The 27561-nt window shown below is 42.4% G+C and overlaps 2 protein-coding genes across 8 annotated transcripts in view; one reads left to right on the top strand and one right to left on the bottom strand.

Annotated features, from left to right (window-relative positions):
• The first annotated feature begins 898 nt into the window (after positions 1-898).
• PAX9 (paired box 9) lies at positions 899-18803 on the top strand. Its single transcript, XM_026795063.1, has 5 exons — positions 899-1049; positions 1680-2306; positions 4587-4729; positions 9549-9701; positions 18549-18803. The coding sequence occupies exons 1-5, from the start codon at positions 899-901 to the stop codon at positions 18801-18803; spliced, it is 1329 nt and encodes a 442-aa protein (XP_026650864.1).
• A 2126-nt stretch (positions 18804-20929) lies between these two features.
• SLC25A21 (solute carrier family 25 member 21) overlaps positions 20930-27561 on the bottom strand; it is a 235988-nt gene continuing 229356 nt past the window's right edge. For 5 of the 7 annotated variants that reach the window (XM_005479826.4, XM_074542662.1, XM_074542660.1 and 2 more), the window contains 3 exons: positions 27369-27550; positions 26491-26543; positions 20933-24033 (listed from right to left, as the gene is read on the bottom strand). In XM_005479826.4, coding sequence (XP_005479883.1) covers positions 23954-24033; positions 26491-26543; positions 27369-27550 — 315 coding nt within the window. In that variant the 3' untranslated portion in view covers positions 20933-23953. Of the gene's footprint in view, positions 24034-26490; positions 26544-27368; positions 27551-27561 lie in introns of all 7 variants that reach the window. The other 2 variants (XM_074542663.1, XM_074542664.1) reach the window with 1 other exon arrangement.

Raw genomic sequence — 27561 nt, 5'->3', positions numbered from 1 at the left:
AAACATTCGTTAGCGAAAAGGTGCTTTATTACAACGAGGCGACCAGACCCGCGAAGAGCTTCTCTCGCGGTCCGCAACCTCAACGCGGGCAAACCGTGTGTGTGTCAAAAGACGGCTCTGCTTCACTCGGGGAAAGGGGGAGCCGCTCTGCCAGGCTCGAAGCCCCCTCCGCGGCTGCTGAGTCCGGGAAAGGGGCCAGGAAGGGCGGCTCTGCCCGGCGCTGCCCGCCGCCCGCGCCCCGGCCCCGCGGAGCTGCGCGCCGAGGCCCCGGCCGTGCCCTGGCCCCGCTCGGCACGGCCCCGCTCGGCCCGGCCCCGACGCCGGCGGCGCTCCCCGCGCAACTCACCGCCGCAGGTGCGGAGCCGCGGTCCCGGCGCGGCGGGCCCAGGTGCGGAGCGCAGCGGAAGGGCCGCAGCCGCCGCCGCCGCCGCCGCCGCGCTGTCCGTCATCTCCCCCGGCCACTGGGAGGGCGGCTGGGCTGTGGGGCCGCCCCAGGGGCGGGTCGGGGGGGCGGCGGGCAGCGGGCCCGGCCCAGCCCGGCCCTGCCCACGCTGCCCTGAGGTTGAAATGCAGAAGTCAAGGCTCTCTTGTCGGGATGTGGATTTCCTTGTAGTTCTTTTCTTCCTCACGCTACCGTTCCTTCCTCAGCGGAGAGCAGAGAGGCTCGGGGCCAGTGCGGCCAGGAGCGCAGGAGGCCCGGAGCCGGTTCCCGGGCATAGGGATCCGCTGGGATTTAGGGCCGGCCTCGAGGTGTCCCGCTCAGAGGAATGGGTAAGTGGCCGGGAGCCGCAGGAGGGTTCAAGTGCTGTCAAGAGAGGGGGAGCACCCGTGCGCACTCATCTGCCACCGCCGCGGCTCCCTTATTGACTTTGCTCGTGTTCCTACAAGTTGTACGAACATGTTGAGGGTCAGGAGCAGGGGAGAGAGAGAGAGCGAGCTAATGACTAGTCGGCCTGTTATTAGTGTTATTAGGCGAGTGCAAGGCAGGATCGCAGACGAGCGGATGGCTGGAGCCCGTGACACGTTGTATATTATTCCTGACACCGATCGTAGCAGTTAACATTTTAACACGCTTGTTTTACAGCCCAGTGTAATCGTGCTGTTAAGCGAAAGGCGCTAACAGCACCAGGAACGGTCTTTAAAAAGTTAGTCCCGACTCAGAAGCACCGCGCTGCCCTCGTCTCTCCTAAGATGTAAAAGAATTTCCTCAACTACTTTTCCTTCCTCCCCCTCCCCCACGTCTTAGACGATGTTTTTCTTTTCTTTTTGTTTTCTTCGCGTTCCTTTTTCCTGTGGCAATAAAGCTGACTTGTCTGTTGGGGCGATCTCATTTTTCATCTCTGGAATGTGCTTATTTTTGGGAATATGCTTGATGCACAGTCCGGAGAGCTCCGACATTTGTTGCAACAGATTATCTTTCTTTCTGTCTTTTCTTTTTTCTTTCTTTCTCTCTCTTTTTTTTTTTTTTTTCCATTTTTTTAACCTCTCACTTCTCTTCCTCCCTTCCCCTTGCTTCCTTCAGTCTCGGGGTCATCCCGCTATTATAGAGAAGTGCGTGGAGTGACCGGGGAGGGGGGGGTCCCTGTCTGTGACATCTGTCTGTGATGAGGAGCAGCTCAGACGCCCCTTTCTGTGCCGTCCGCCGTGTCCGACGGCTGTGTTTGTGCATTTGTTTGCAGAACCTGCCTTCGGGGAAGTGAACCAGCTCGGGGGGGTGTTTGTCAACGGGAGACCCCTGCCCAATGCCATCAGGCTGCGGATTGTGGAACTGGCGCAACTGGGTATCAGGCCGTGCGACATCAGCCGGCAGCTCCGCGTTTCCCACGGCTGTGTCAGCAAAATCCTGGCTCGCTACAACGAGACCGGCTCCATCCTACCGGGGGCTATCGGCGGCAGCAAGCCCCGGGTCACCACCCCCACGGTGGTAAAACATATCCGGACCTACAAACAAAGGGATCCGGGCATCTTCGCCTGGGAGATCCGGGATCGCCTGCTGGCCGACGGCGTGTGTGACAAGTACAACGTGCCGTCGGTCAGCTCCATCAGCCGCATCCTCCGGAACAAAATCGGGAACCTGTCTCAGCAGAGTCACTACGAGTCTTACAAGCAGCACCAGCCGCCCCCACAGCCTGCTCTGTCCTACAACCACATCTACCCCTACCCCAGCCCCATCGCTGCTGCAGGAGCCAAGGTGTCCACCCCTCCCGGGGTGCCGGCGATCCCCAGCACCATGGCCATGCCCAGGACGTGGCCGTCCTCTCACTCGGTGACGGACATCCTGGGGATCCGGTCCATCACAGACCAAGGTGAGAAATGGGGGGAGCCGGGGCCACAAAGGCAGCCAAACAGGGCCGGAGGGGTTCGGTCCCTGGGTTCTTTCCTCTCCGAGGGTCGGAAGGTGGTTTCGCTGTTTAATTCGGGAAACCCCTGGCGATTCCCCGGCACGGGCAGGGCGCTGAGCTCCCTGGAGCGCGTCTCGGAACGTGGGCAGAACGAAGGGCCTGGGTGGGCTGCAGGCGGACCTGCAAACAGGACACTTGGCCGTCACCTCAGCCTCTGTGACCCGGGAGGTGGGGATGCTGGCTGGAGGGACCGGCCCTGGGTCCGGCGGCTCCAGCGCGCCCTCGGTACCGGTCCCGGTACCGATCCCGGTCCCGATTGAGGCTCGCTGCCGCACTCCGGTCACGGGCGCTGCCTTGGCGTTACTGAGAAGTCAATTTTCTGTACTTTTCGCAATCAGCCCAAATTTGCTTCGGCAGGAAGTTCAAATGTCATCTAATTGCTTTCATTCTGATGGTGTATTTTCCTCCGAAGCGGTGGTCTAGGAAAACCAAAGGCCCAAGATTTGCCTCTTTTATCCCTTGCACATTCTTTCGGTTCCTCCGCCTGGAAACTGTGTCGCGTCTCCCAGCCGCTCGCTAGCAAGGGACATTTTTTCCATTTCGGTCTCTGCCAGTGAACTAACAGTGAAAGCGTTGCTCAAAGTGTCACTGAAAACAACAGTCCAAAATAACCTTTGCCTACAGCGATCTCTGTGTCCCAGTCTTCTCTCAGTATTAGTGGTGAGGTGGGAATTGTGATCTCTGTTTTCACTGCCTTTTTAACAGTAACAATCCAGTTCTACCAGCATTTCAAATGCAAAATGATCCTTTAGGCATTGCAGAATAACTTTTTTCTTATTTAATCAGAAAGGTGATATTTTTTCCAAGCAACACACAAGCATGTTTTTTTATACGTATACATGCAAAAAATTGCAAGTTTGCTCTTCTTTGCCCTTCACGATATAAACTTTATTCTAGTCCTCACTGACACAAACAGATGCGCTTGTTTCTGAGTCGACTTTAACAAATACACGCCTGGCAATCTCTGAGGCAATCTAGAGGCAGTGTTGGCAATGAACATTAAAAAGAATGAGTGCATTACAAGCACATGAGAAATTTACGGTTGGGGTTTTTTGTTGTTGTTGTTTTGTTGTGGGATTTTTTTTGTTTGTTTGTTTTGTTAGTTTTTAATTTTTTTAGTGAGTTCCTCCTTTATTAACACCACATTGGCAGGCAGGCCTCTAACGGTGCTGCCGGGTGTCCCGGTGCGTGTCCCGTCTCCCTCAGCCCCCGCAGAGGCACACATCTTTCTGCAGTGAAATCGCCCCCTCCCCTTCCCGGCAGAGGCTCGGGGCTGCGCAGCGGCCGATGCTGCAGATGGGGGCTGCTCGCCCTTGATTTATAGGGTAAACTGACCTTGCTGACACGGAAAGGAAGCCCCTATTCATGGGAAAGTGTGAGATCAGCAGAAAAGGGCGCTCGCCGAGGGAGCTCAATTTCTTAAGACAACTTGAGATTTGTGCCTTTGCCCGGCACGGCGAGGGGCCGGGCAGGGTGGCGGGGCAGGAAAGCCTCCTCCCACGGCGGCTCCGGGCGCGGGGCTCGGGCAGGGCTCCCCCTGCTCCTCCCCTGGCTCCCCGGTGCGGGAATTTGGCTGTTCGTGAATTTGTCCGCCAGCAAATCATCCCGGTATGCCCATGGCGCGGCTGATAAGCATGTAAATAATAGGACTGTTACTTCTTTTCCTCCCCGCTTTCTTATCTTCTTCCTTTTATTTCCCTATTTAAAAAATAATATTTATTTACTTTTATGTTTCATTTTCTTTTTCTTCCAAAAAGTGTTTGGAGCCCAGTTTATCTGCAGGCGTGTCAGGTCTGTTTGTCACACGGGGTGTCGTTTCTCCTCTGACTCACAAACACACACACTGCGGCTGCCGTAAATGCCCCTTAGGAGCTCCTGGGAGATAAATGCCGCGCGGCAGCTCCGTCCCGCCAGTGCGGGGACTGGGGCCGGGCGAGCCAGCCAGCTCTGGGTTGGGCTGCTGATCTCTGTCACCGGTTTCTGCCTACGAATCAGCGTCTCAAGGAGCTCCCGGCAGCTTCAGCGAGATGTGGCGGGCGAGGGTCCGGCTCCCCCTTAGCGCTGCCCCACAGAGTGCCTTCCATGGGGAGAGGGAGCCGTCTCCATCCCGATGCAAAGCCGTATCCACCTCCGAATCCCGGTCTCTGCCTCTAACTCCCTCTCTCCCGCTCCTTTGTTTTCCAGCAGTGAATGACACTTCGCCTTACCCCAGCCCCAAGGTGGAGGAATGGAGCAGCTTGGGCCGAAACAGCTTCCACCCGCCGAGCCAGCACGCCGTGAACGGGCTGGAGAAGAGCTCCCTCGAGCAGGAGGCCAAGTACAGCCAGGTAAAGAGAGAGGCGGGGGGCGGGCAGTGATGCACAGGGCTCCTGAGCTCGGCCTCGGGCCACCGTCCTCGGTTTGGAGCTGGTGCCGGACTTTCTTCGGTTTTGGTTTGCAAGGACGGGCGGGAAAACGCCTGGCTCTCCTCGCTCCTCTCTCCGCTTCCTCCCCCGGCCTGGCGGCCCATCCCGCCTGGCTGCCGGCGGGCGCAGGGCTGCGCGAGGCTGCGGAGGGTTGCGCAGGGCTGGCGGGGCCGCAGCAATCGCGGCCGGGCCCGGGGCTGCCCCCGGCCCGCTCGGGACCCGCCGCCGCCGACCCCCGGCCCGGCCCGGCCCGGCCCGCCGCCGCCTCCGCCCCGCTGTACTCTGTCCGCAGTGCGCTCCGTAGTCAGGGGAATAATTTGAAAATGAGATGTAATTGCTTCCTACATTAAGCATTTTTAAACGCTTAAGTAGACGGCGAATTTCCTACGTTTTAATTACAACACAATATAACTGTTACTTAATAAATCTCTGTCTAAATCTTTGTGCTTGCTAATCATGTCCCGTGCCAGGAGAAAAGCTATAAAAGGCTCAACTGTTACTCGTTGGGAAAGCACAGGTTTTGAAAACATTTTTTCCGTGTGATGGAAACATTTCAAAATGCATCAGAGGTCTCTCAGACACACGGACTTCCCGGCCACGCATTTGTTGTACTTAGAACCAAGTCGAAGAAAACCCACAATCGCTGTTTAGCATTTTCCCTGCTCAAAGACAGAGGTTTTGGATGTATGTTTTGAGTTCGGTGTCTGGTTTTAGATCCATGTAGAGGAGACTTTTGTAGCTCATGTTTGGTGGCGAGAGCAGCTGAATCAGACTCTCACATTCAAGATGCGGAGCGCAAACTGTGGGAACGCTCGCAAAGAGCGGGCAGAGTGGGAAATACTGTAGATGCCGATAGTGAACAGCTACTTCATTACATATATTGCCTTTTAAACAATACACCACCCTCAATGCTGTCCTATTTGTTCTGTTTTTCTATTATGCCATTATTATTATGTTAATTTCATAACACAAATAATATGGGCTATAGTGCAGCCATATGGTTAAGGATAGAATTAGACTTAGATTTAGAGTTACTACTCCTTCTACAATTTTCTTTAAAGACTAAAATAAGCATTAACAGTCTTGCTAAAAAATAGTAGATATAGCTTGTCACTACTCTGTAAGAGCAGCTGTACTGTGGCTTCATTGTTTTAGGTTACAGGCTGGGCCTTCTGCATGCAGTCCTGCTGAAATATTCACAGGATCTTGTTCATAGGCTGTAAACCATGGCCTCTGATGGATCTCGTTTACTTCTACAGATGTGCTGAGAAACAGTGTTTTATAAACAGAGTTATTTTCAATGCTGGCTTGGAAACATTTTTTTGCCTTTTCTTTTTTTCTTTTTTCAATATTTATGATTTCATTTTCATAATATATAGCTGTTCCATTGTCGATATCAGTTTTACTTAAACGTTCTGTTCAACCTGAAAGATCACCTGATAAATGCTATTTAAGCATACGTGTTATTTAAAATTTGAGAAAATTGCTATTAATAAAATGGAATTCATTTATCCAAATAAATTGTCCAGAGAGTTTCAAAGGGCAGAAAAGCCATATTCAGAACCCTGGTCTCTAAAGGAAGATATAGAGGAGGTTCTTCCCTGTAATAATATAGGTAAATAGAATTTGGCTTTGGAAAGTTCTAACACGTAGACCAGTCTATTGATATAGTATTCAGAATTGCTATCCAGAGAATTAATTTGAATGTGCATCAATTGCTTTGTCTGTCCCAAGTTCACTACCTTGCTAATTAAGAATATGTTAAAAAAAATCATGCTAAATAAGGATGGGAAAACGTGATTATTTGCAGTTTTTTGTCACATTCCTTTTCCCAAAATATTTATTCCAGACAGTGTGAAGTGAAGCTTATGAACCAAATTCCTGCTGCAAATAGTGCTGTCTTACTGTCTTTTCGCTGAAGTGTACTGAGTCTGGAGTGACAGCCTGTGACAGTAAAGCCTTACGAAATTCTCTGACATCATGGGATCCATGGTGTCTTGCAGTGTGAATGGTTTTGGGTGTAAAGAGATGAGCGGGAGATATGAGACAATGTTGGTTCATTTGTGAATCTAGCAGGGGGATATCTGGAGTGGTGGGAAAATGGGAAAGTCTCAGAGATACTTAATATGCCAGAAGGACTGTGGTGAAATAGGCTCTGTCGTTGTACTTTGGGGTAATTGCTATTTCCTTATCTCTTTTGGGCAAAGCTTGTTACAAAGGGTCTTAAGGAGGCAGACATCAGATTTCCCCCAGAGAAGAGAAGTGATCGTTCTGTGATGTTCCAGTTTTATGTCTGTATTATCAAAATCAGAGGTTCCTACAAAAGGAGAGAATCAAGTGTGGATGTTTAGCTTAAGCTTCCCAATTTCACCACAAGAGCAGAGGAAATGTGCTCTGAAGCACATTAATATTGAATTCTGTGTGAGTGATGGCTAATTCTGCATTTTCCAACAAATTTCATCTATGTATTTAAGTATCACCAACATCCAAAGTTCACCTGTCCAAAGCTTGAAAATAGCTCCATAATTACTAGGCAAGTCCCTTAGCCTTAATCATGGAAGATAGTATTTTGCTTCTCAAGAAATCCCCCAGGAAATCCCTCTGTGTGAGAAAGACCAGAAAAATTGAGACCAAAGAACAACTTATTGAGTACTTTTACAGTAAATTTGTTTGATCACTTTTTTTAAACGATATACATTTGTTTTAAGACATGGGATAATGTAGCCTTTCTATAGGCAAAACTCTTATTGACAACCCAGACTTGTCAGGCAGCAGCCAAGGTTGACCTCTCCAATCGATTCCAAGGGCTACATTTCAGCCCTTGTCCCACACATCAGTGGGAGTTCACCCACTAAAAAGGCAGGAAGACTTCACATTTTTGTCTTGACAATATGCAGTCACACTAGTTTAACATGAAACTGAACCTCTGGATGTAGAACATTTTTCATTTTATGTATTATCGATTTCCTGGGGCTTTTGTTTGCAATGCTGTTCATATTTGGGTTTTGGGAGTTGAAAGCTCAGTCTGGCAGACTGTGATTTTGTACAAAACATTCCACAGGAAACCAAAAGATACCATGTCAAGTTTCTATTCAGGTTTAATTACATGATGTCCCAGGTTGTCATTTATACGTAAGCAGTTGCATAATTTCCCTGGTGTATCACACTCACAGGTTTGTCATATGGCTTTCAAACAGGGTGACTGTGAATCAGAGAAACTGAAAAGGAAAATAGATTTTTCCAAGAGTTTGACAGTGTTGTGTCATACACATTTCATACGGAGCTCAGTTATGTTGCATTATTTACACAGGGAGGCACATTCAGTGTGGTGTTCAGGTGCTTCTACAGATAATTATGCTATTGTTACAAAGGAAGAATATTCTGAGTATTTTCTTTTGCATTGTACAGCTTATACTGACTACTGCATTAAGAGAAAATAGCTGAAATGACTGCAATATGAACACATTTGTAACCTGCATTTGAAATCAAAACGCTTAATAAACACGTACTGTATTTAAAATGCAGACCTCAGACATCTGATGCTTGTGACTTGCTGGACTAACATAATGGATGCTCAAAGCGAAAAAGAGTTGCGATCTGTAATTACACATGTATGAAAATGAAGAAGACCTGGCATATGTCTGTATGATTTGCTGAGAGGCAAATAGCTTGGAAATAATTTCTTTTCAGAATGACTTTCTGTGTGCATTGCAGGAAGCAGATGTACATATTGCCAAAGGGAGCTGATACTCATTAATGGGAAAAAGCTTGTGACTAGAGGCTCTAAGGGCAAGCTCCCTCCTGGAAAAGGTGTGCTGTTTGGAGGCCTCATCCCAAACCTACTGGAGCTGCAGAAAACACTCCTTCTAATTCAGAGGGGTTTGTCAACATAGTTTGAGTGAAGTCTTCCTCTGACACGCTGGCCAAACCCCTAAGCAGCAGCTACCTCAGGTCTGTCTCAGCTGAACTTCCTCAGCTGTTAGGGGATTCAGATTTTGGCATTGCTGGGATATCACTCCCTGTCCCTCGGCTGCTTTCTGACCGGGGCCGTGAGCTCTGTGTGCTGCAAGCGCATCAAGGGAAGGCTCCATGTCAGGGCAAATGACTGCAAATGTAGGTGCAACTCTGGACAATGACTTGCACAGAAAATGTAGATAATGCAGACATTTAGTTCCTGATGTTTCATTTATAGATGAACACTGAAAAAAGTATATTTGGTGCCCATGCATCTGCAACTGCATCTGTGGTGCTTAGAAGCCACAACATAGGGTAACTTGGGGAGAACATCAAAATGAAGCCTTAAACATTATGGCCAATTACATAGTCCTTCTACACACATGATTTACTGAAAAAAAAAATTAGTAAATTTACTTATTTGGCATCTTGGGATCCAGGCAGTTGGATTCCTGCTATGTGTCTGTGCAAAATCCATCAATGACAAAGGTCTGGACATACTGCTCTTCAGTCATACTCAGGCAGCAGGGGGGTGAAGCTGTGAAGGAGAGGTGTTTATTTGCTTTCTTGCCATAGTAGCCAGCAGCATTTTTAGCAGAGTCTGGTGCAGGGGTTCAGACCTTGGCTTGGAGGCCGTCTGGTTCTGTGTCACTCTCACTAGGATCTCCAGACCAGGCCTGCTATCAAAGCATTGCCACTGAGACAGCTTGCTCAAGGTCCTTGTCATTGCATGTTGTGGGTGAGGGGCATGAGCTGATCCCACTACATGCACCCGATTCCTCCCCAGGTGATCTGGATGGCACCCAATTCGAACCCCATTTGTGAGACCTGCCTCTTACTGGCCACCTGCTTCCACGGCCAAAACACAGTGCCCTGTCCACCAACCCACATGGCTTCAGGGCACTCCACCCGGATGAAACTAATAAAGAAAGTCAGAGAGGTGAGTGAATGGTATGATGACACTCAAACTGCACTCTAAGCACCTTCTGTCAAAGGACCCCAACCCACCAGGAGGTCTGCCATGACAAACATGATCAGGGACTGTAAGGTGGGAGTGATGGGAGATACTTGTCACAGCAAGGAAGCACAGTGCCAGGAGCAGGGGTATTAGATGTGATTTGACCTGTTCAGTCTTGGTTCTTGCAGTAGATAGGCAAGTATATAAAGACTGTATAGTGTGTTTGAATTTGTCTGTTGTGGCAATTTATCAGCTTTTAGGAATTGCCTAGACAACCAGTCGTAACAACTGTGGGCATTTAACAATTGATGGGTTATGGATTCACCCTTCTTAGTGTACCATCTTCCCAGTAACTGCAGAAGCAGAGATTTGCTAGACACAGGAGACTGCTGTTTTGGCTGTCCATTAAGAGAACAAGGTGAAGACTTTACCAGTTTGACCCCATATTTGCCTAGTTTCTAGACATCTAGAATCCCTTTGAAGGTCTGTGTCCATAAGTCTCCTCCTCCAGTTTCATTTAAATAACAGCATATTGAAATTACAATATATTGCTAAGTATATAATATTAAGAAGGCATTTTTCATAGAACCTTTCAGTAAGACATTATGGTGTTAACCAACGGCATAGAAAAGAACAAATGTTTATTTCTTCCAGTGTATTTGCTTGTTTAGAGTCCATGTGTGCCCTGCCCAATTCCAGATTTTGCCAAAATACCAAAGGGGAATTATTGTGCAAATCTGTTCTAAAACTATGGGAATCTGTTGTTAATTCTAGCTCAAAGGAGTTTGCTTATATGACACGATTGTTTTTCCTATGCTTTCCTATTGTCCTCATAAGCCCAGTATATCTGTCTGAGGACAAACTTAAGTTGTGCTTTTGTCATCAGAACCAGGCTTTGTGCTTAAAGCAACCAGAATTTGTTTTCCCTCCACTTTGAAATAATCTGGTTGTGAAGTTTGCTAAATAGTAGAACATACCCCAAGATCCAGCATCTTCACTGGAAAGGCAGTGACTTTGATTTATATCATCCTTCTAAACCTGGCGTAGGAAAGGGAAGCAACCATTCAGCAATAATGTAGACCTTGAACTATAATCTACACTGGAGATGTTTAGGTGGACATGTTCTGTGTGTGCTTGGTGGACATGTTATGTGTGTGCTTGGTGGCCGTGGTGGATCTCACTTCACCGTGAAAATTGTCTAAGCCAACTGCACTTCTGAACAAGCACTGGAAGCTCTTGCTGCCTGCTTTTCCCTCAGAATGTGCTGAGGTTTTACAGCAGCCTCTGTCTGCCTTTATCCACCATGCCTTTTCCTCCTCTCTCTTTTCCTCCGTTGTTTTTGTAGTAGATTACTCGGTGTCAGAGAATGAGTGGTGTTTTTTTCCTTTTTTCCTTCCACCCGTCTTCCCCCCCACCCCATTTTTTTTCCTTTTCTTTTGTTTCTGCTGTAGTTTGCTTTGGAAAAGACAAAAAATGCCCCTGGCTCCTTCAGGAAAGGATTGGTGATGGTGTGTAAATTCAAGTTACTATTACTATTTCCAAAACTGGGATTTTATTTCCTTGAAGAGGCTGAGATTTAAAACTGGATAAGAAAATATCATTTAGAGTGATCTTGATGCGTGTCCCAACTATAGTTAAAACACTCAGTTGATATTATCTGGTTTCTGTGTTATTCACTGCAGCTGGGGATGGCTTTAGGTAAAGGAAACAACCTTAAGTTAATAAAAAAGCACATTAAACACGGGGAATGGGATCTGCTCATTATGAAAGGACTAAACTTTATTTTAGAAGGAAGTAGTGTGATTTTCTTATGCAGTACATTGTTATGAATTGAATTTAACAATGGGAGAAATAGCTGCAAAGAAAATGGCATCTTTTAAAGAGATAATGTAAAGGATTGGGTAGCTAACTCTGTTTGAAATATTAGAGCACTTCAGCTCTAAGAATAAGTCTGTTTTAATTGTGACTTCAACTAGAACACCAGCATTACTTTGCTCAACTTACAGTGAAAGAGAAATAGTGTAATTCTCCATTCTTGAAAGGTCTCTTTTTCAAATCACAGTCTTCTGGAAATCAACTCAGTTCAGCTGAACAACAGAGCAGCTATGTAAACCCCTCACCCATGTGTTATTTTTAAAAGCTTCTCCATTTCCAATGCATTATCACTGTTCATTCTTTCTTGAAAACAAAGGCAAATACTATATTTTATAATATTATGACAAATTAATATCTTACATACAAAATATTGCCTCTTCTAAGTTTTTTTTGAACATCAAAATTATTTAATGTCCTTGTCCTAATTTTTCAGAGTCTCATTTTAAGCCGATTGCAGTGAAATTAAGGAATATGTTCAATAAGTTAATTCATCTAAGAATATGGATATTTAGTCTAATATGAAAATATTTTTGTAAGAATATTTTCCAGCACTGTAAAAAGCAAACCATGATTTGCAGGATTAACTTTGGCTAACTTATTCAGATACACCTTAGCAATTTTTTCTCATTTTTTCTTAAAAATATTTCTAATAAAACCCATTATCATAAACTGGAGAAATTTACTCAGTGTTCACTTTTGCAACCCTTCTGTAGGTAATTGTGACTGACCTGTGTAGGCACATTAATTTTAGTGGAACACTGATCTGAATTGATTTGTGGTAACGTCATTTTTCTTGTTGATCCTGTAGCACTGAATTGCAGCTTCAGAATTTAGCTCTAATTTAGTAATTACAATTTATACAAAAATATTACTTAAGTTTATTGATTTTAAAACCTAAAAAACCTCCAGTTTTATTACTTAGATAATTTAGTAATGCCTTTTTCCTAAATGATATTTCCATTTCACGCCTGCTGCTGCTGTTTTACTTGGAAAATTTGTTTGCTCTTCCCTTGGGATCCCATATGTTGACTTGATTTATCATATTTAACCTCCAATTATAAAGAGAGATTTAGCATGTTTGCTTCCTTGATGTTTGCAGTTTGTGTTTGATTGCTCCTCGTCTTGTTGTCATAATCTTTTTAACTGATTATGTGCATGTCCCTAAAAATGAGATATCCTCTGGATTTTTGTGCTGATTTGCTCTTCTGATTGAAGGACTAGATATTTTGCTTCCTGCTATGCTTTTTCTTGCCGAGGAAAGAACAACTGCAGCAATAGCTTCTTCATGACTGTGTTTTGAGGCCCTTTGGGAAAGATCCGTCATTTCCAGAAAATGTTTTAAGGTTTTCATTGTGAAAACCAGCAGTGAGAGGTGTGTGTGTGTGTGTGCGGGGCTGCGGCAGCATCCCTGCAGAGGAGCTGCAGCCGGCTGTGCTCCCAGTCCCTGCTCCCAGCTCCTGCTCCTGGTACCTCTGCTGTTGGTTTCAGCGGCTGTCGGGAAGGGCTGGGCTGCAGGATCAAGGCAACGTGCTGAGCTTGCTGATCCAAGGACAGGAAGGATTCACCCCATCCAAGCCAGTGTTAGAATTGCGAGATACAGACGGAAACAGCAGCCTTGTTCACCTGAGGTGTGTCCCTTGAGCCGTGACACAGACTGAACTTGTGATGACTGCAGCAGGGAATTTTGGGCTGAGTCACTGTCCCAGCTCATTCAGGCTGCTCAATTAGGTAACTCCAACTTGAAGGCTGTGCTGCTTCTCCAGAAACATTTTATTGAATAGTAATTTAGAATGCTTCCACAAAGCCTGCATTCTCAGTCCATGCAATACATGAACTATTTAATTAAATACTGTAGCAATTATATTACAATGGCCAATTCATTTAGATAATTGTAAATAAAATAATAATAATAAAAATAATAATAAAAATAATTTACATTCTTTTGGACACTGACTTTAGAGTTAGACTATAAAATTGAGGTGGCATCCACCTGTGGCATCAAATCTGTTCATGTTTGTATTCACATGAAACTGAAATGAGATCCTTTACATTATTGCCATTAATGATAGCTAATATAGATACCAGTCTGTGATTTTGAATGTTACATTTCCTGGTCATTTTCTGAAATATTTAGAATCAACATGGGAGAGAACATGGGAGATGAACTAATTTTGATACTGAGAGAACATGTATCTAGCAAGCAAAAGTCAGAGAAGGAAAAGAATGAAACAAAATAATATAAATTCACTACAATATATAATTAGAATTTATGCCATGAGGACTAAAAGTGAAATTTAGCTTGAATGTTTCTCTGGTTCTTCTGTGATCAAGGCAGAAGAAACCAAAATCAGGTAATTTGTCTGACATGGGCTGACTGGGAAGTTTGTCCAGAAAGCTTGTACCCTTGTGTCTTCTTACCATGAAGGGGAGAGGAGGCTGAAGCTCTGCAACACATTATACAAGCATAACCTTCAAAACAGATATCCAGGTGTATTTGGTGGTTACCTCTGGTTGTGAAAGAATTGCTCTGACTTTTAGGAGTCCAAGCAACTAATGGAAATTACTTATTCCAAAGACCACATTAGCTTGGTTCTAGACTTGCTTTTCATCCACCCACTCCCTCTGTGTTGCAAATCACAAATAGACTGAAAACAATGACAAAAAATGTTGTCTCTAGTTAGTATTGTATCTAAAGTGACCAAAACTAAAGATTCCATCTGTTAAAACTACTCAACCAACTCCTTTACTTCTGAAAACGTGCAGTCTGCTTGTTTCAGCAGGACAATTTTGTGTGACTTAAAGCAAGGTTTTATGTCCACCCTGTTTTTGATTTCCCACCTCAATATTCCTTTTAATGTCACTGGCAGGTATCAGCAGCAACTTGGCAGAAGGACACCAGACCCAACTTGTTATCCTGACCCAATTACTCTTGTTTTGCTGGTAGCTTTGCAAGAACAGGTTTAAATGAATTTGTGAGTTGGTGGGAGGTCATGTGTTCTAGGTTTCAAATGCAGCTCTAAAGTTTGGAAATACTTATTCCATCAGTTGTCTGATAACATTGACAGAAGCAGCAATTGAGAGCAGAAGTTCCTCTCTGTAGAAGAGAGGAAGTAGAAGCCAGAAAGTAGGCACTTTCAAATGGGAGTCCTTATCTCTGACACAGCAAAGGTTCTTGTTCAGCTACAACTAAATGTTTGTTTGTTTGCTTAAAAAATTAGATTTCCCTTGAATAACGATGGTTCAAATTAAGAAAAAAAATATTTATAAAACTTAAAAGCCAGGTTCAAGAACCTCTGCACTTAAAACAAATTCTTAGGGTTTTAAAAATCCATAAACACCATGAGGTTCTTGCACTCCTAATTACAAATGTTTAGATTTTGCTGTTCATTTCCTCTGATTGAAATACTGCAGGATGAATTATTTGTCCAGTATATACAGGGTCATGGAATTCAATCCCCTCCATTTATTTTAAGTGAATGCCATGTTTGTAAAAAGTGCCAGATTGACAGACAAGATTCAACCCTTCTGATAACCTACGCTTTTTATCTAAGGCTGTTTGGAAATAAAAATGCTTGTGTCAAGACTATTAGGTCAAGTCTTTCACAGATGAAAATCAGATGAAAATTTGCGTGTTGGGTTTTTTTTGTTTGTTTGTTTTTGTTTTTTTGGTTTTTTTTTTTTTTTGAGTAGCGTATTTTAAAATCATATAGAGTGAGATTTTCTCTATCCCCTCATCTTTTAATTCAGGTCAGAGGAAGGCTCTGACTGCTCTGTGGGTATGGCTCAAACCTGCCCTGAGGCACAATTGCACTCTGTGCTGGGCCAGCTCCTACCCATCCCAGCGCTGCCTGCTTGGCTGAGGGCATCTGTGGCACCCACAGAATCATGGTTTGGAGTGGTAAAGCTTTGTAGCAGTGCAACAAAAATAAGAATGATTCACCAATTCAGCGAGGCAGTGATGACAGACAGCATTGGTGGCCTCTGACAGGTTGCAGCTGGTGGTCCCTACACAACTGTCTCCACATCCTGCCCTCAGTAGTTGGGGCAAGATCTTTCTCACATTCAGAATAGGCTATAAAAAGAACAGTTTTCACAACTTTATTTTGAATAAGAGTGTGTGTGTGTTTGTATATGTGTCTGTGTGTGTGTGTAAAAGGGTTGTTCTGGCTGCTATAAATATGTATAGGTATTCTTTAAAACTAAGCTTTTACAAAAACTAGTGAATCTTTAGTCAATTTCCATCTGTTTTATCAACAACAACCCAAGTGGCACCTACAATATCATTCAATAGGAAACCTGGGCTCCTTCATGAATTATAGTTTGAAGACTTTGTGCCAGAAGGCCACAGAACATATGTGATTGGATCAAATATTTCTCAACAAGGCTGTTGATAAAGCATTTATCAATAATGTCTGCATTAATGTGAGGTATTCAGAAGCTCAGATTTGCCTCAGATCATGCACAGTCATCTGCTTATGGCTGCTGAGGAGCCCCTGGAGGCCTTGTCTGTAGGAGATGCAGTACGCCAGGACATGGGCTGGAACATTGGTGGACCAGCAAAGAGATGCCTTGTTGGCACATTGCCTGGCACAGATCTACCCTGTGCCCACTAACACCTACTAACACACCTTCTCAGGGGTGTTAGTGGGTACAGGGTAGATCTGTGCCAGGCAATGCGCCAACAAGCACAGCTAAGGGGTCACAGAAGATGACAACTCATAATGAGGAATCCGACTTAAAATGGGCTTCCAGGCACAGCCTTGAGCCCACTGCTTGGCACCAGCCTCCTTGGGATGGGAAAGCCTGAGGAACAGGATGGATTCACAGAGCCCAGAAAACCTCCTTTGAGGTCTAGAAGCTGAAGGTTTGTGCTGTCTCAATGGCTCTGAGACTTCAGGGACTTGTCCTTTATATTTTCTCTTTTCAGCACCCACCCCTCCAGGGTTTCTGTACTCCTCTGTGCAGAATGTATTTGGGTTGTGGCTCGTGATATCCCAGTGTTACAACCTGGCTTCAATGAATCTACTGCACCTGTGCAAAGCTTTTTGTTGGTGCTTGTTACAAAAAACAGAGGTGCTCATTCTTGTTTCATGTTTGCACATTGGAAAAGCAGCTTTTTAGGGCCACACTTTTTATTTCCAGTGAATTCAATGACATAATTTTCCATGTGATTCAAGAATTTTACTGATTTGCCGTGCAATTATTTGCAGGTTTGTATTAATCAGCATTGTTGCAAGCACTGATATTTAAAGCTGAGGCTAAAGTAATTCTGAGTCACAGTAGGGGGCACATAATATGACTTACTGGTCAGATCACGTATTTGGATTTTCAGAAGAATAAGGCAAGTTCAGTTTCAACAAAGCATTTAATTATTTTGAATGACAATTATGTTGCTGATGCAGCTGTAAGTTTTGTACTAAGTAATATTCCTATTGGAGGCTTGTGGCCAGGATCCCATTGCTGTGTCTGCTGCTTTAGATTGCTGTACAGGTTTATACTGACAGAGCCCAGCAGAATTACTGCTCTGTTTCCCAAATGGCAATGAGAGGATAGTCTAGACAGTGGAATTGTGAGAAATTTAACAAGTGAAATGTTAACACCACATGAAGTTTTAGCAGGAACAAAAATCTGTTTAATTTTTTAGCTTTGCACTATTCAGGTTGTGTCCAGTTGTACCATGTGATGATGCTACAGGATTTGATGAATCAATACTCTTCTTTCATATCCAGATAGGAAACATTTTTCAGAAAAAATGCCACCCCAAATCCTAAAACAAACACTACACAAATTGAAACTGAAGCAAGATAAATGATCTTGCTTTGTACCTGTTGTGCTGAAGAAATATTTATGGGTGTGAAATAAACCACCAGTTTTTAGTTGAATAAGGAGTCATTAATTGTGAAATCATAGCATAGCTGACTGAAGGACTCTCCCTTCTCTATTTAAATAGAAACCCTTCTCTCCAGCCTACAGAAGGACCTAGGAAAATAGCTTGCAGGAAAGGACCCAGCCCTGCAATTGTTTTGTGTACAGAAGCCCTATTGAAACCAGGAGGAGCTATGAGCAAAGAACATTTGCAAGTTTTTTATCCCAAGTATCTAGAAAACAGATTTTTAAAAGTCACCATCAATAATACCACTACCATAGTTCTGACTCATGCTCTGAACAAACAGTTACCAAAGAGTTTAAGATGTTCCACCTCCCCCAGCCACTGCTACCTCTTCACTCTGGGGAGTGCTGCTTTCAGATCTGTGCCCACACCTGCCCGTGGCCGCTCAGGCTGAGCCCACCCTCCTTGGGGGCCAGGAGAGGAGAGGCTCAGGGATGGGTCTGTCCCTCCTGCCATTGGGATGGCTGTGGTCACTGCACACCCAGCTAAACTGCCCCAGCACTCCCCAGCTGGGCTTGCAACAGTGACCAACACTCTGTGTGAAATTCGGGAAAGGTAGGTAAATGTCGCAGTTAATCTACTCCAACCTGTGGAAATCATTGCCAAGTGTATCAAGGTGAGAGAGAAGGGGGAGACTCATTACAAACCCCTCCAAGTAGCTCTCAAGTTAATGACTAGATGCAACCATGGGCCTCGAGGAGTCCATGAACAACAGCTTGTGGGAAGGTAGGCAGGTGTACAGGGGCCTTAGCAGATCCTGCCTTGCTCTTGGTGTGTGTTGGTGAGGACCACCTCATCATCTGCTGGTGGTCCCTGTCTGGGACACGTTGTGGGGAGAGGTGTGAAGCACTGATCACAGTGGGGTAACTGGTCTTAAAAGAAAAGCAGAAGGGGCCACTGAGCCCATGAAATTCAGGCAAATGGTTATGGGTTTCTCTTTTGGTGTCCTTGCTGGTCTTAATTTTGGTACAAAGCCCCAGCAGCATCTGAGAGCAGCTTATTTTACACCAGATCCAACATATCTTACTCTCTCAGAAATCCTTTTCCTTTCCCTCTCCTTTCAGGCACCCAATGGCCTCCCAGCCGTCAGCAGTTTCGTGTCCGCACCGGCCATGCCTCCGTACGCCACGCCGGCCCAGGTGTCACCTTACATGACGTACAGCGCCACTCCATCCAGCTACATGGCGAGCCACGGCTGGCAGCACGCCGGGGGTACCCCGCTGTCCCCCCACAGCTGTGACATCCCCGCCTCGCTGGCCTTCAAGGGCATGCAGACTGCCAGGGAGGGCGGCCACTCCGTCACGGCCTCCGCTCTCTGATGCAGGAGCTGCTCCAGGAGCACCACGGGCTCGCCGGCTCCTCGGGCCCAGCTCACGGACTGCTCCCCTCACGCTGGCCACACCTGGCCTTTCTCCTCGTGACTTGTCTCCCCGAGGGCTTCTGGGATTAAAGAGCTGCAGACAACATCAGAAACTGAGAGAAGTGTGGTGTTGTGCTCTTAAAGACTTTGTGTCCCTCAAAGGGCTCATGGAGCCTTGTTCCACTTTCTCCTGGTCAAACCACACATATTTATTCTTAATCATCACAAACTTTCTAAATGTGCAATTGTTACTAAGATTTGTGCAAAAATCAATAAAGAAAAATCACCACAGAAAATTCTGCTATGCCTTGAATCAGCAAAGGTGGCTGAACGGGAAGTGTTTGCCAAATGCCTAGAGAACAACCCTTTAATTGATGAGATTATACAATCCACTGTTATTATGAGGTCCTTTATTGTTGTTTTATTGGGTTTTGGTAATCAAATATAGAATGAAGGCAATAGGTAGCTTTCAGATTCTTCTGGCATTTGCCATCGTCAGGCAGTAGCAAGATCTTTGTGATTTTATTTTATCCATTTGTAAATAGAGGCTTTTGACAGCATTTGTTTTCACCTTCCAGTACATTTCTTACCTATTTCTTTTTTCTTTTTCTTATTTTTTTTTAAGTTAAGGAGATTTCTAGTTATTTTCTATGTCTTTGCATGGTGAGGTGATAGGTGATGAGGTTTAGGTAGGGGTTTTTGGTCATGTTTTTGTGCCTACATGGAGGCTTCATCATCTTATGAGATAGTTATCTCTTTGGCAGAAGAGTCAAAGGCAGAAATCCAGCTAAGTAACTCTCCAGTTATACCCAGCTTCCCAGATTCATGAAACACCACATTCATATGAAGTACACAAACAGAAATATGGGTGGAAAATACCTGAATAAAACAGGAAACTGTAGAGGAAAATGCTGTTAGTGTGCAACCTGTGCAGAGATGCTTAAAAAGCCCTATCAGTCAAAAACTCCACTGAGAAACAGAATTATACCATCATTCTCAGCTCACTTGTGTCCAGATTATGTTGTAATTTTTAAAGAGGACCTTGTCTTTAATTTCTGCTTTAATGAATGTAAAGTATGGCTCTTGGTAAAGTTTACATTGTTGTTCTGAAGCATTTTTTTCCCCTTATAGGTATACTGGTGGTGGTGCTACGAACAGAGATATTATTTAATATTAGCAAATTTCCTTTCTACATTTCTGTATGCAGTGGCAAGTACTCCATGCCAGTTATTTTGCTTTCAACTTTAATCCCAAGAGAGCTAAAATTCTGATTTTTGAAAATTTACCTGTTTTCCTTGGGCAATAATAAAGTTCTGACTATTGTTATGCTTTTCCCATGCTGTAGGTATGTTCAGAATATGAATGTGGAAAAAAAAAAAAGCCTGGTGTGACATTTCATATCCATCATAGACTATTAATATATTGTGTATTTTTAAAAGTGTTCAGCAATAACTTAAATTACTGTAGACATAGTTAAAGCAAAGAAGAAAATACTATTCTTCATATATTGTTCTATCTGCATCCCATATTAAACACTAATTCAGTGAGAAAGTAAAATACATTTCCCTCTTAAAATATAGTTATCTTTTTGTGGATTTCCAGATCTCATCACCAAGACAACTGCGGGTAAATTTTCATAACAATCTAAGTAATCAGTATTTATGTCATGTACAGTATGTCCCCTGAAATATGGATGGACTTCTCTGGCTACTGCCACCTTTGCCTCTTGCACTAAAAATTTGCTAACAGAACTGCATTTCTGTAAAGAACACAGATATTATATTTTTGCCCCAAGGAAACAAAGATCTGATCTTGGATGTAATTAATTTTCTTCAGCCTTAAAGGTATCCAACAGCTGTTTAGCTTTAATGAGATGCTGAAGCCCTCATTTTTCAGTAGAACACTTTTCCAAGAATGTTTCTTTGAAACCACTAAAGTTGAAGTGCACACAAGTGCATTTCCACTCTGCCACACTGTTAGTGACATGATGGATGTTGTTCTGCCTTTATGCTGTTATAGCTGAAATAAGATGAGCCTTAACAACATGAAAAAGAAATAAGAATTTAATTTAATACCAGACAAGCTCTTCACTAAAGACAAAATGGGGAAAAAAGAAAAAGATCATAAGTAGATAAGTGATTAAGTTGGCAAGAGGATTTTATCTTTTAACTTAATTGTTCTACTGGATTACAGAATTATTGAGCGAGTCTACCTATTGTTTTCTACAGAACTCAAACAAGGGGCACCAAAGGGAAAAGAAAACAAAAACTAAGGAAGAGAAACTTTTCAAAGCACAGTTTTTTTGAGCTTCAAGACTTTGCAAGCCTGTAACAGTGTGCCTGTGTTAAAATTTTTCCAAATTTTCTTGAGTAACATGAGGTCATTTCTGGAATAAAAGTTGTCTTTCCTGACATTCCAATGAGGAATTAGTGTGTTTTGGGAGACAGACAGATCAGTTATTTTCATTATCCTCAGCTAAACCAGGATAATTTATAAAACAAGGACAGGACATGATGTTAATTACTCCTCCCATGGGATACACCATCATAAACCATTTTTGTTTTGTGTTTGTTTAGGTACAGCTCCCCATGCATCTGCCTGCTGTACATGATTCCTTACCCCTGACTGGGAGGTCAGCTGGGCTGCGTGCAGAAAGTGTTGTTCAGAGTGAGCAACAGTGCCTGGCCTTGGCTCTTGGTGAACTGCCTGTCATGGAGCTTTTTGGTGTGAAGTTTCCCTTCTTTTTTCAAATTCAAACCTACTATGTAGAATACTCCTTTGCCCAAGGACTATTTCACTGCTTATACTAACGGGTAAACTGAAAACTGCAATACGTTCACTTATCACACAACTCTAAGCCATTTTACATGAAATTAAAAGGCAAAAGGGAATTGTTTCCTAAAAAATAATAAATAAGGGTTAACTGCTGCTGTCAAGTACCTGGGTGTAAATCTGGAGTGAACTCACTGAGGTAAATGGGTACCTTTGGGAAATATTCTGTATATGTGGGTGCAGAATTAATTTTTTTATTCTGAGAAGTCTACTCTTCATTTCCAGAGTGTTGAATGCTTCCAAAAGAATAAGTGAAGCCTAATAGTACTCTCTTCAACTCAACTGTGTTTGCATGGTCCCCGTTCAGAAGATCTTTAGTGTAAAACTGAATTCCAGCCCACATTACACAAGGAGTAAAGGGGCGTTGGGCTGGCACATTCATAGGTTTGTTTTCTCATACCATGCTGTTTTCTGTTTTTGAATGTTTCTCCTTGTATCCAAGATCAGGCTGAGCTATTAACTGAAAAAAATCATGTTGGAAAGGATGTAAAACCAAAGGCTATATATGTATATACAGTATGTTTAAAGCATTTTATTTTTATATTTTGAATGCTCTAAATTAATAAAAGACAAATTATAAAGCATTTTGCTTTAGTTTTTGAAATTATCTTAGCATTGTCTTCTCTTTGGCCAAGTACTGACAATAAAATGCTGCAACAAGGAACACTTGCCTTAAAACCATAAACTTTAACAGAGCTAGTTTTATTGATTTTTAGCTATGAAATAGCATAGGTATGAAAAACCACCATTGCCAAATTCAGACAAAAGAGAGGCTTATTGAGCATGTTAATACAGACATCCTTGAAAGTGCTGAAAACACATTTCTATTTTTAGCTTTTTGTTGCTTTTCCAACACATTAAAAACACTTGTGAGATGAGACTTCACATGGGAACTGCCATTTTCAGGTAACAATGCAGAAAGGTGCCTCTTTAGGATTGCCAAGGAAAAGGTTTGTCCCTCCTTCAGAGGAAGAACATTATTGCTAACAGAGTGAATGCAGTGTGGGGGAGATACTGAAATTTTGCAAGATATATGCTTGTTTGATATTGAACCAAGTTTGATAGTGAAGATATTTTTATATTTTAAGAGAATGATGTGTGATTTTTAATTATTTAAGGAGTTTTTAAAGAGAAAATGCAGAATGGCACAACTGCATGAACAGAAACTACGTCTTGAGTCAGCATAATAGAATTTACTGTATTTCACAGAGTTGGAATGGCTAGTAAGAATGCAAGTACATCCCTGGAATATTTATATTTACAGTTACTGGGAAAAGGAAAAATTTTAGCTTCAGAGCAACATGTTTTTATCTACAGAAAGGTGCATTTTTTTGAGGTGTATGGCTAGCTATGTACAACTGCAGATAGGCTACCTTGTTGCACCATTCCATGGTGGAAATGAAAGGCTAAAGGGGCAGTCAGGGTGCATTGAGCATTTTTATCACAGGACAGATCTTGTGGGATAGTATATCAAAGTGGATAAAAAATTTGCAGTAAAGTCTCATACGCCTAAAATGACTTCTTTGTGTTAATTTATTTATTCATTTATTCTATGAATCCCATGTTGGTTTGATTTTTTATGCAACTTGATGCATTCTAATTACTTTCAGTATCTTTGATCTGAATGAGATTTATATAATATATATGGCTAAGAACAAGTAGGGTATTTTGCAGTATGCATGTTTTTAAGGTTGTGGCTACTTGTGCAGTTCTTTTCTATCCAAACTCCGAAGAACTTGAAAAGCTCTTATATGAATGCTGAAATCATACTGGGCTGAATTGAAACTGGACCCAAGACTCACTGAAGAGTTGCAGAGTATGGATCATTATCTTAATGTGGAGTAAATGGAGCTGTCAGTTTACATTAGCTTAGTATCTGCCCCCCCAGGATTATTCCTTTTTTTTTTCTTTAAAATACCCTGAAAATTTTTATTTTGCCATTTCAGCTGAAACTTTTTAAAAAGTATGCAATTGCATAGGATGATTCTGTGTCAAGAAATTTCAGTGTGTCCTTTGAAAACTCAGTCTTAAGTCTGCTTTATATTTTCTCTTGGTCCAGTAAAACAATTACAAATGTCAAGTGCTATTTAATTATGCACTTACAGAAAAACATGTACTTAAATGTTTTCTTGGATCAGGACCTAGAGACCATATTTGTTTGGAATTGTATTAACATCAGTGCAATTTGAGGGTATTCAACACCATAAAGGATAAGAATCACTTTTGCTTTATTACAGGGTATTTTAGAATGCATGCAATTTTAAAGAGTATGCTTTTTCAGAAATGCTCCTTGTGATTAACTGCGTCCTGAAGCCATGCATAAACATATTCGTAAACCAAAAGCATCACTGCACCACCTGGAAGAAAAGATATTATTTTACTACATAGAAAATCCAGTATTTGCAAGATATTATAGAGCACTTCTAGTGTAACATAAACAAGAATATGGCAAAGCCTTATTTACAAAATGGATAAGTCTACTATTTCCTGAGTTCACTAAAAATTCACCAAATCATAAACCATACTGGTTTTACTTAATATTAGATCATAAAGTTGATATAAATAGCTCGTATATTAAATCAAATTCATTCTCAGTGTGATTTTTCCTAATACTTTTTCAAGATTAATGTTTTTCTTTGTTCTTCTAAAAGTGACACTTTTAATCTGAATATATGTATATTTGTGTGCCTGTTTAAAAAGATTTGGCCATGAAAGAGCAGCTTGACTGGTGGAATGGCAAAATTTCATCTTCAGGATGATAAGGACACTTCCAGGTATGAGTCAAGAGAGGTTTTTACCTGTTTTTTCACCATGTCTAAAGCAGAAAATCTTGGTGTGGAAGTGAGTATAATCTTTCCTGGCTACAAATCCACAGGCAAAGTTTTGATCTAATGAAATGGCATTATTTGCTAGAATTGGTAACAGTATAAAATCCCAGCTTGAAAGCCATAAAATATCTTTACTGTTAGTGAAGTCAGACTGTAACTGGGCTGTATTACTATGTGAGATAAAAAAGAGAACATTTCAGAAGGTATATATATAACTAAACAGATAGAGAAGCTTCTAGTTGGAGAACTGGATAAAGGGAACCAGGCTGCATGATTAAAAATATATTATTTGTGGGTTCCAGCACTGGGGCATAAATATCTTCTTGCCTTTGCCTGTTGGTTCAGTTGGTGGCTTGGAGTGGCACCTCTAACAAATGACGCTTCTGCTGAACTGGGCTCTCCTTTCTAGGGATAGGCTAAGACAACCAGGCACATGAATTACTACATGAATTTCTCCACATCATTTGTCCTAAGGAACCATCGCCAGACTTGAAACTCTCTATGAAAAGGAACTCACAGGAAGCTAGACGGAGCAGATGTTTGCAAAAGGTTTTGACCAACAAACAAATCATAGACAAAATGTCTAAGATGTGATTTGAACTCAAATCAAGGCTGATTCCAAATCTCATACTGTGTGATCTATTTGTGTATCTCTTTTCCTGTAAACACTCACATGCTGGAAGAAGGAATTACCTTCCCAGTCATAATAAAGACTGTATTATTGTTTCATCAGAAAGCTAAACCTATATGTTAGTTTAGCCAATATAACTACAGAAGTATTTAGAATGAAGTTCACATGTAACTGACTTTCTGGATGTGGGCCAGAATGCATAGTCATTTGTAAGATGGAAAACTTTATTCCAAAATCTGCTGTGCTAAGAGGTACTGGGAAAGCTAAACACTGCCTTCTCTTTGTCTTGTATGTAATCTAGTATCTTTGGAGTATGAGGGAAAAGGCTTTTAGCTCCAGAGCTCCTTGTTTCTCCTCCGCACCTTCCTCGCCCTGCACAATAACCAGGCATGGTCTAGTACTCAGCCAGACGGATTGGATATGCAAACATTTACAGACAAACCTAATGCCTCATTTATACTGCAGAACAGGCTCTGTACCTACTTGCACTACCTATGTGTGTTCTTGCATATTAAACAACCAGCTTGAACAACTGGAAACACAATTTCATGGGAATGGGATACTGCTCAAATTGGGGCTTCTGCTCTTTTTGATGCAGACTGCCTTCATGGGCTGACAAAGTCTGAGGGCCCAGTGCTTTGCTTTCATGATTAATCAAAACCAGTCAGGAAAAAAAAAAAAAACACAACTCTAAAAGGAAGATACAGCTTTCAACCACTGTGCTCCCACATTTGGAGTAACAATTACTAAGAAGGGGTCAAGCAACAACCCCAGTTTTAAGATATCCTCATCCTTTTAGTTTTCCAGGGCCATACAAGTCTCTTCCCAGCTCTGCTAACAGCTTTTTAGTGTCTGCCCCCATAGAGCATAAGAGAATAAAGTAACTGGAATTTGATATGCTTGGGCTGTGCCTTGACTAGTTGAGTGCATTTTATGGCGAGACTCTAACCTGCATTTTAGGCTGACTTCACATAGGTATGGAATAGTGCTAATGGGCTCAAAATATCACATAAGAAGGAATAGGAAACTTAAAGAAACATACCAAAAGTTTTACAGTTCTGTCATTTGCATGTGCTTTGGCTTGTTCATAAATAAAACAGTTGCACAAACCAGCATTTAATTGAACCTGCAATTCTCTGATATATATGTGTAAATTATTATTTTTAGACATATATTTAGCCAAATTCATCTGTGATACTACTAGATGATGCAATTTTAAAAGGAAATCATTCAAACTGACAGATATTTTGATTCATTTATTTGACTGATAATTACTACATTTTCTCAAGAAACAGTAAAAATGGGAAGAGAAAGCCAGAACAAAAGCAAAATAGAAATGACAGAAGGAAAATTACCTGGACCGAGCCTCATGATCTTGGGAAGCAAGCCTTTGTACAGAGCCAGAAATCTGTAGCAGAAGAATAACAAACAAAACATTTCAAACAATATTCTTGCTCTAAAAGAAGAACGGAATTGTAGCATATGTTTGTTAAAATGCTGGCAAAGCACTTAGAGGCAATTATTTGAAATTACACATGTTCAATAGCAGGCTGTATCTGGATTTTAACATTTTACAGAGGCAGATCAGATGAAGAGAAAAAGTTAATCAATGTTCAGTCACAAAAGCAATGTTGTGAGCCTAGCCAATCAGAAATATGACTTTAATCAGTGAGATGGGTTTACTTTCAAGACAAGTCTGTTAACAACAGCTGCATATAGAGACAAAATGACTGATATAATTGAATATCAAAGCCACAACTCAGTCACCACTTGAGAAATGTTTTTAAAAGTTGGAAAATGTTATTACCACAAGGATCTGTCCCCAGTTTAATTATTTCAGCAATAATTTTAAAGGTAGAGAGGCCTGCATTTTTAAAATTAAATTAAATAGAGAAATAGTCTGTTTTTTGTTCCTATTTTCCTTTTGCAAAATGAAGAATTGAAAAATTTACACACATGAGATATATGAAGCATTTACTTGGGGAACATAAATTTTGACAATGTAATAATCATTTTGTAAGTCACTTGTAGAAGTTCATATGTAGTAGGAAGATATGTCCTTGTAATTCTAAAATAAATTTTCAAAATGCTACATTGGGTTCTTTTGATATTCAGGGTGAATTCAGGGTGGCTTAATGGTCCTCATCAAATCTGAAATACAACAACGTGATTTTATGGACCCATACAAACTAAAACAGAGGTCTGGACATTTATTAAAATAAGAATGTTTTACCCTTCCTCTTTATAGACTGTTGCCATAGTTTTAAAACAGGTTCTGTACTTGATCTCTCCAGGAACTGGCTGTGGTCCTTGAATCCTACTTTTTGCAACATCAAAAGGAATGTTAATAATTGAGGCTATTGTTCCTGAGACTAGCCCAATTCCAAATTTCCTCAAAAACTCCAAATTTGGATCCTGCAAAAAAA

Source organism: Zonotrichia albicollis, chromosome 6 (assembly GCF_047830755.1).
Source record: "Zonotrichia albicollis isolate bZonAlb1 chromosome 6, bZonAlb1.hap1, whole genome shotgun sequence".
In the NCBI taxonomy this organism is placed as follows: Eukaryota; Metazoa; Chordata; class Aves; order Passeriformes; family Passerellidae; genus Zonotrichia; species Zonotrichia albicollis.
Note: the sequence above shows the minus strand (reverse complement) of the source record. Positions and strands in the feature narration are given on the sequence as shown.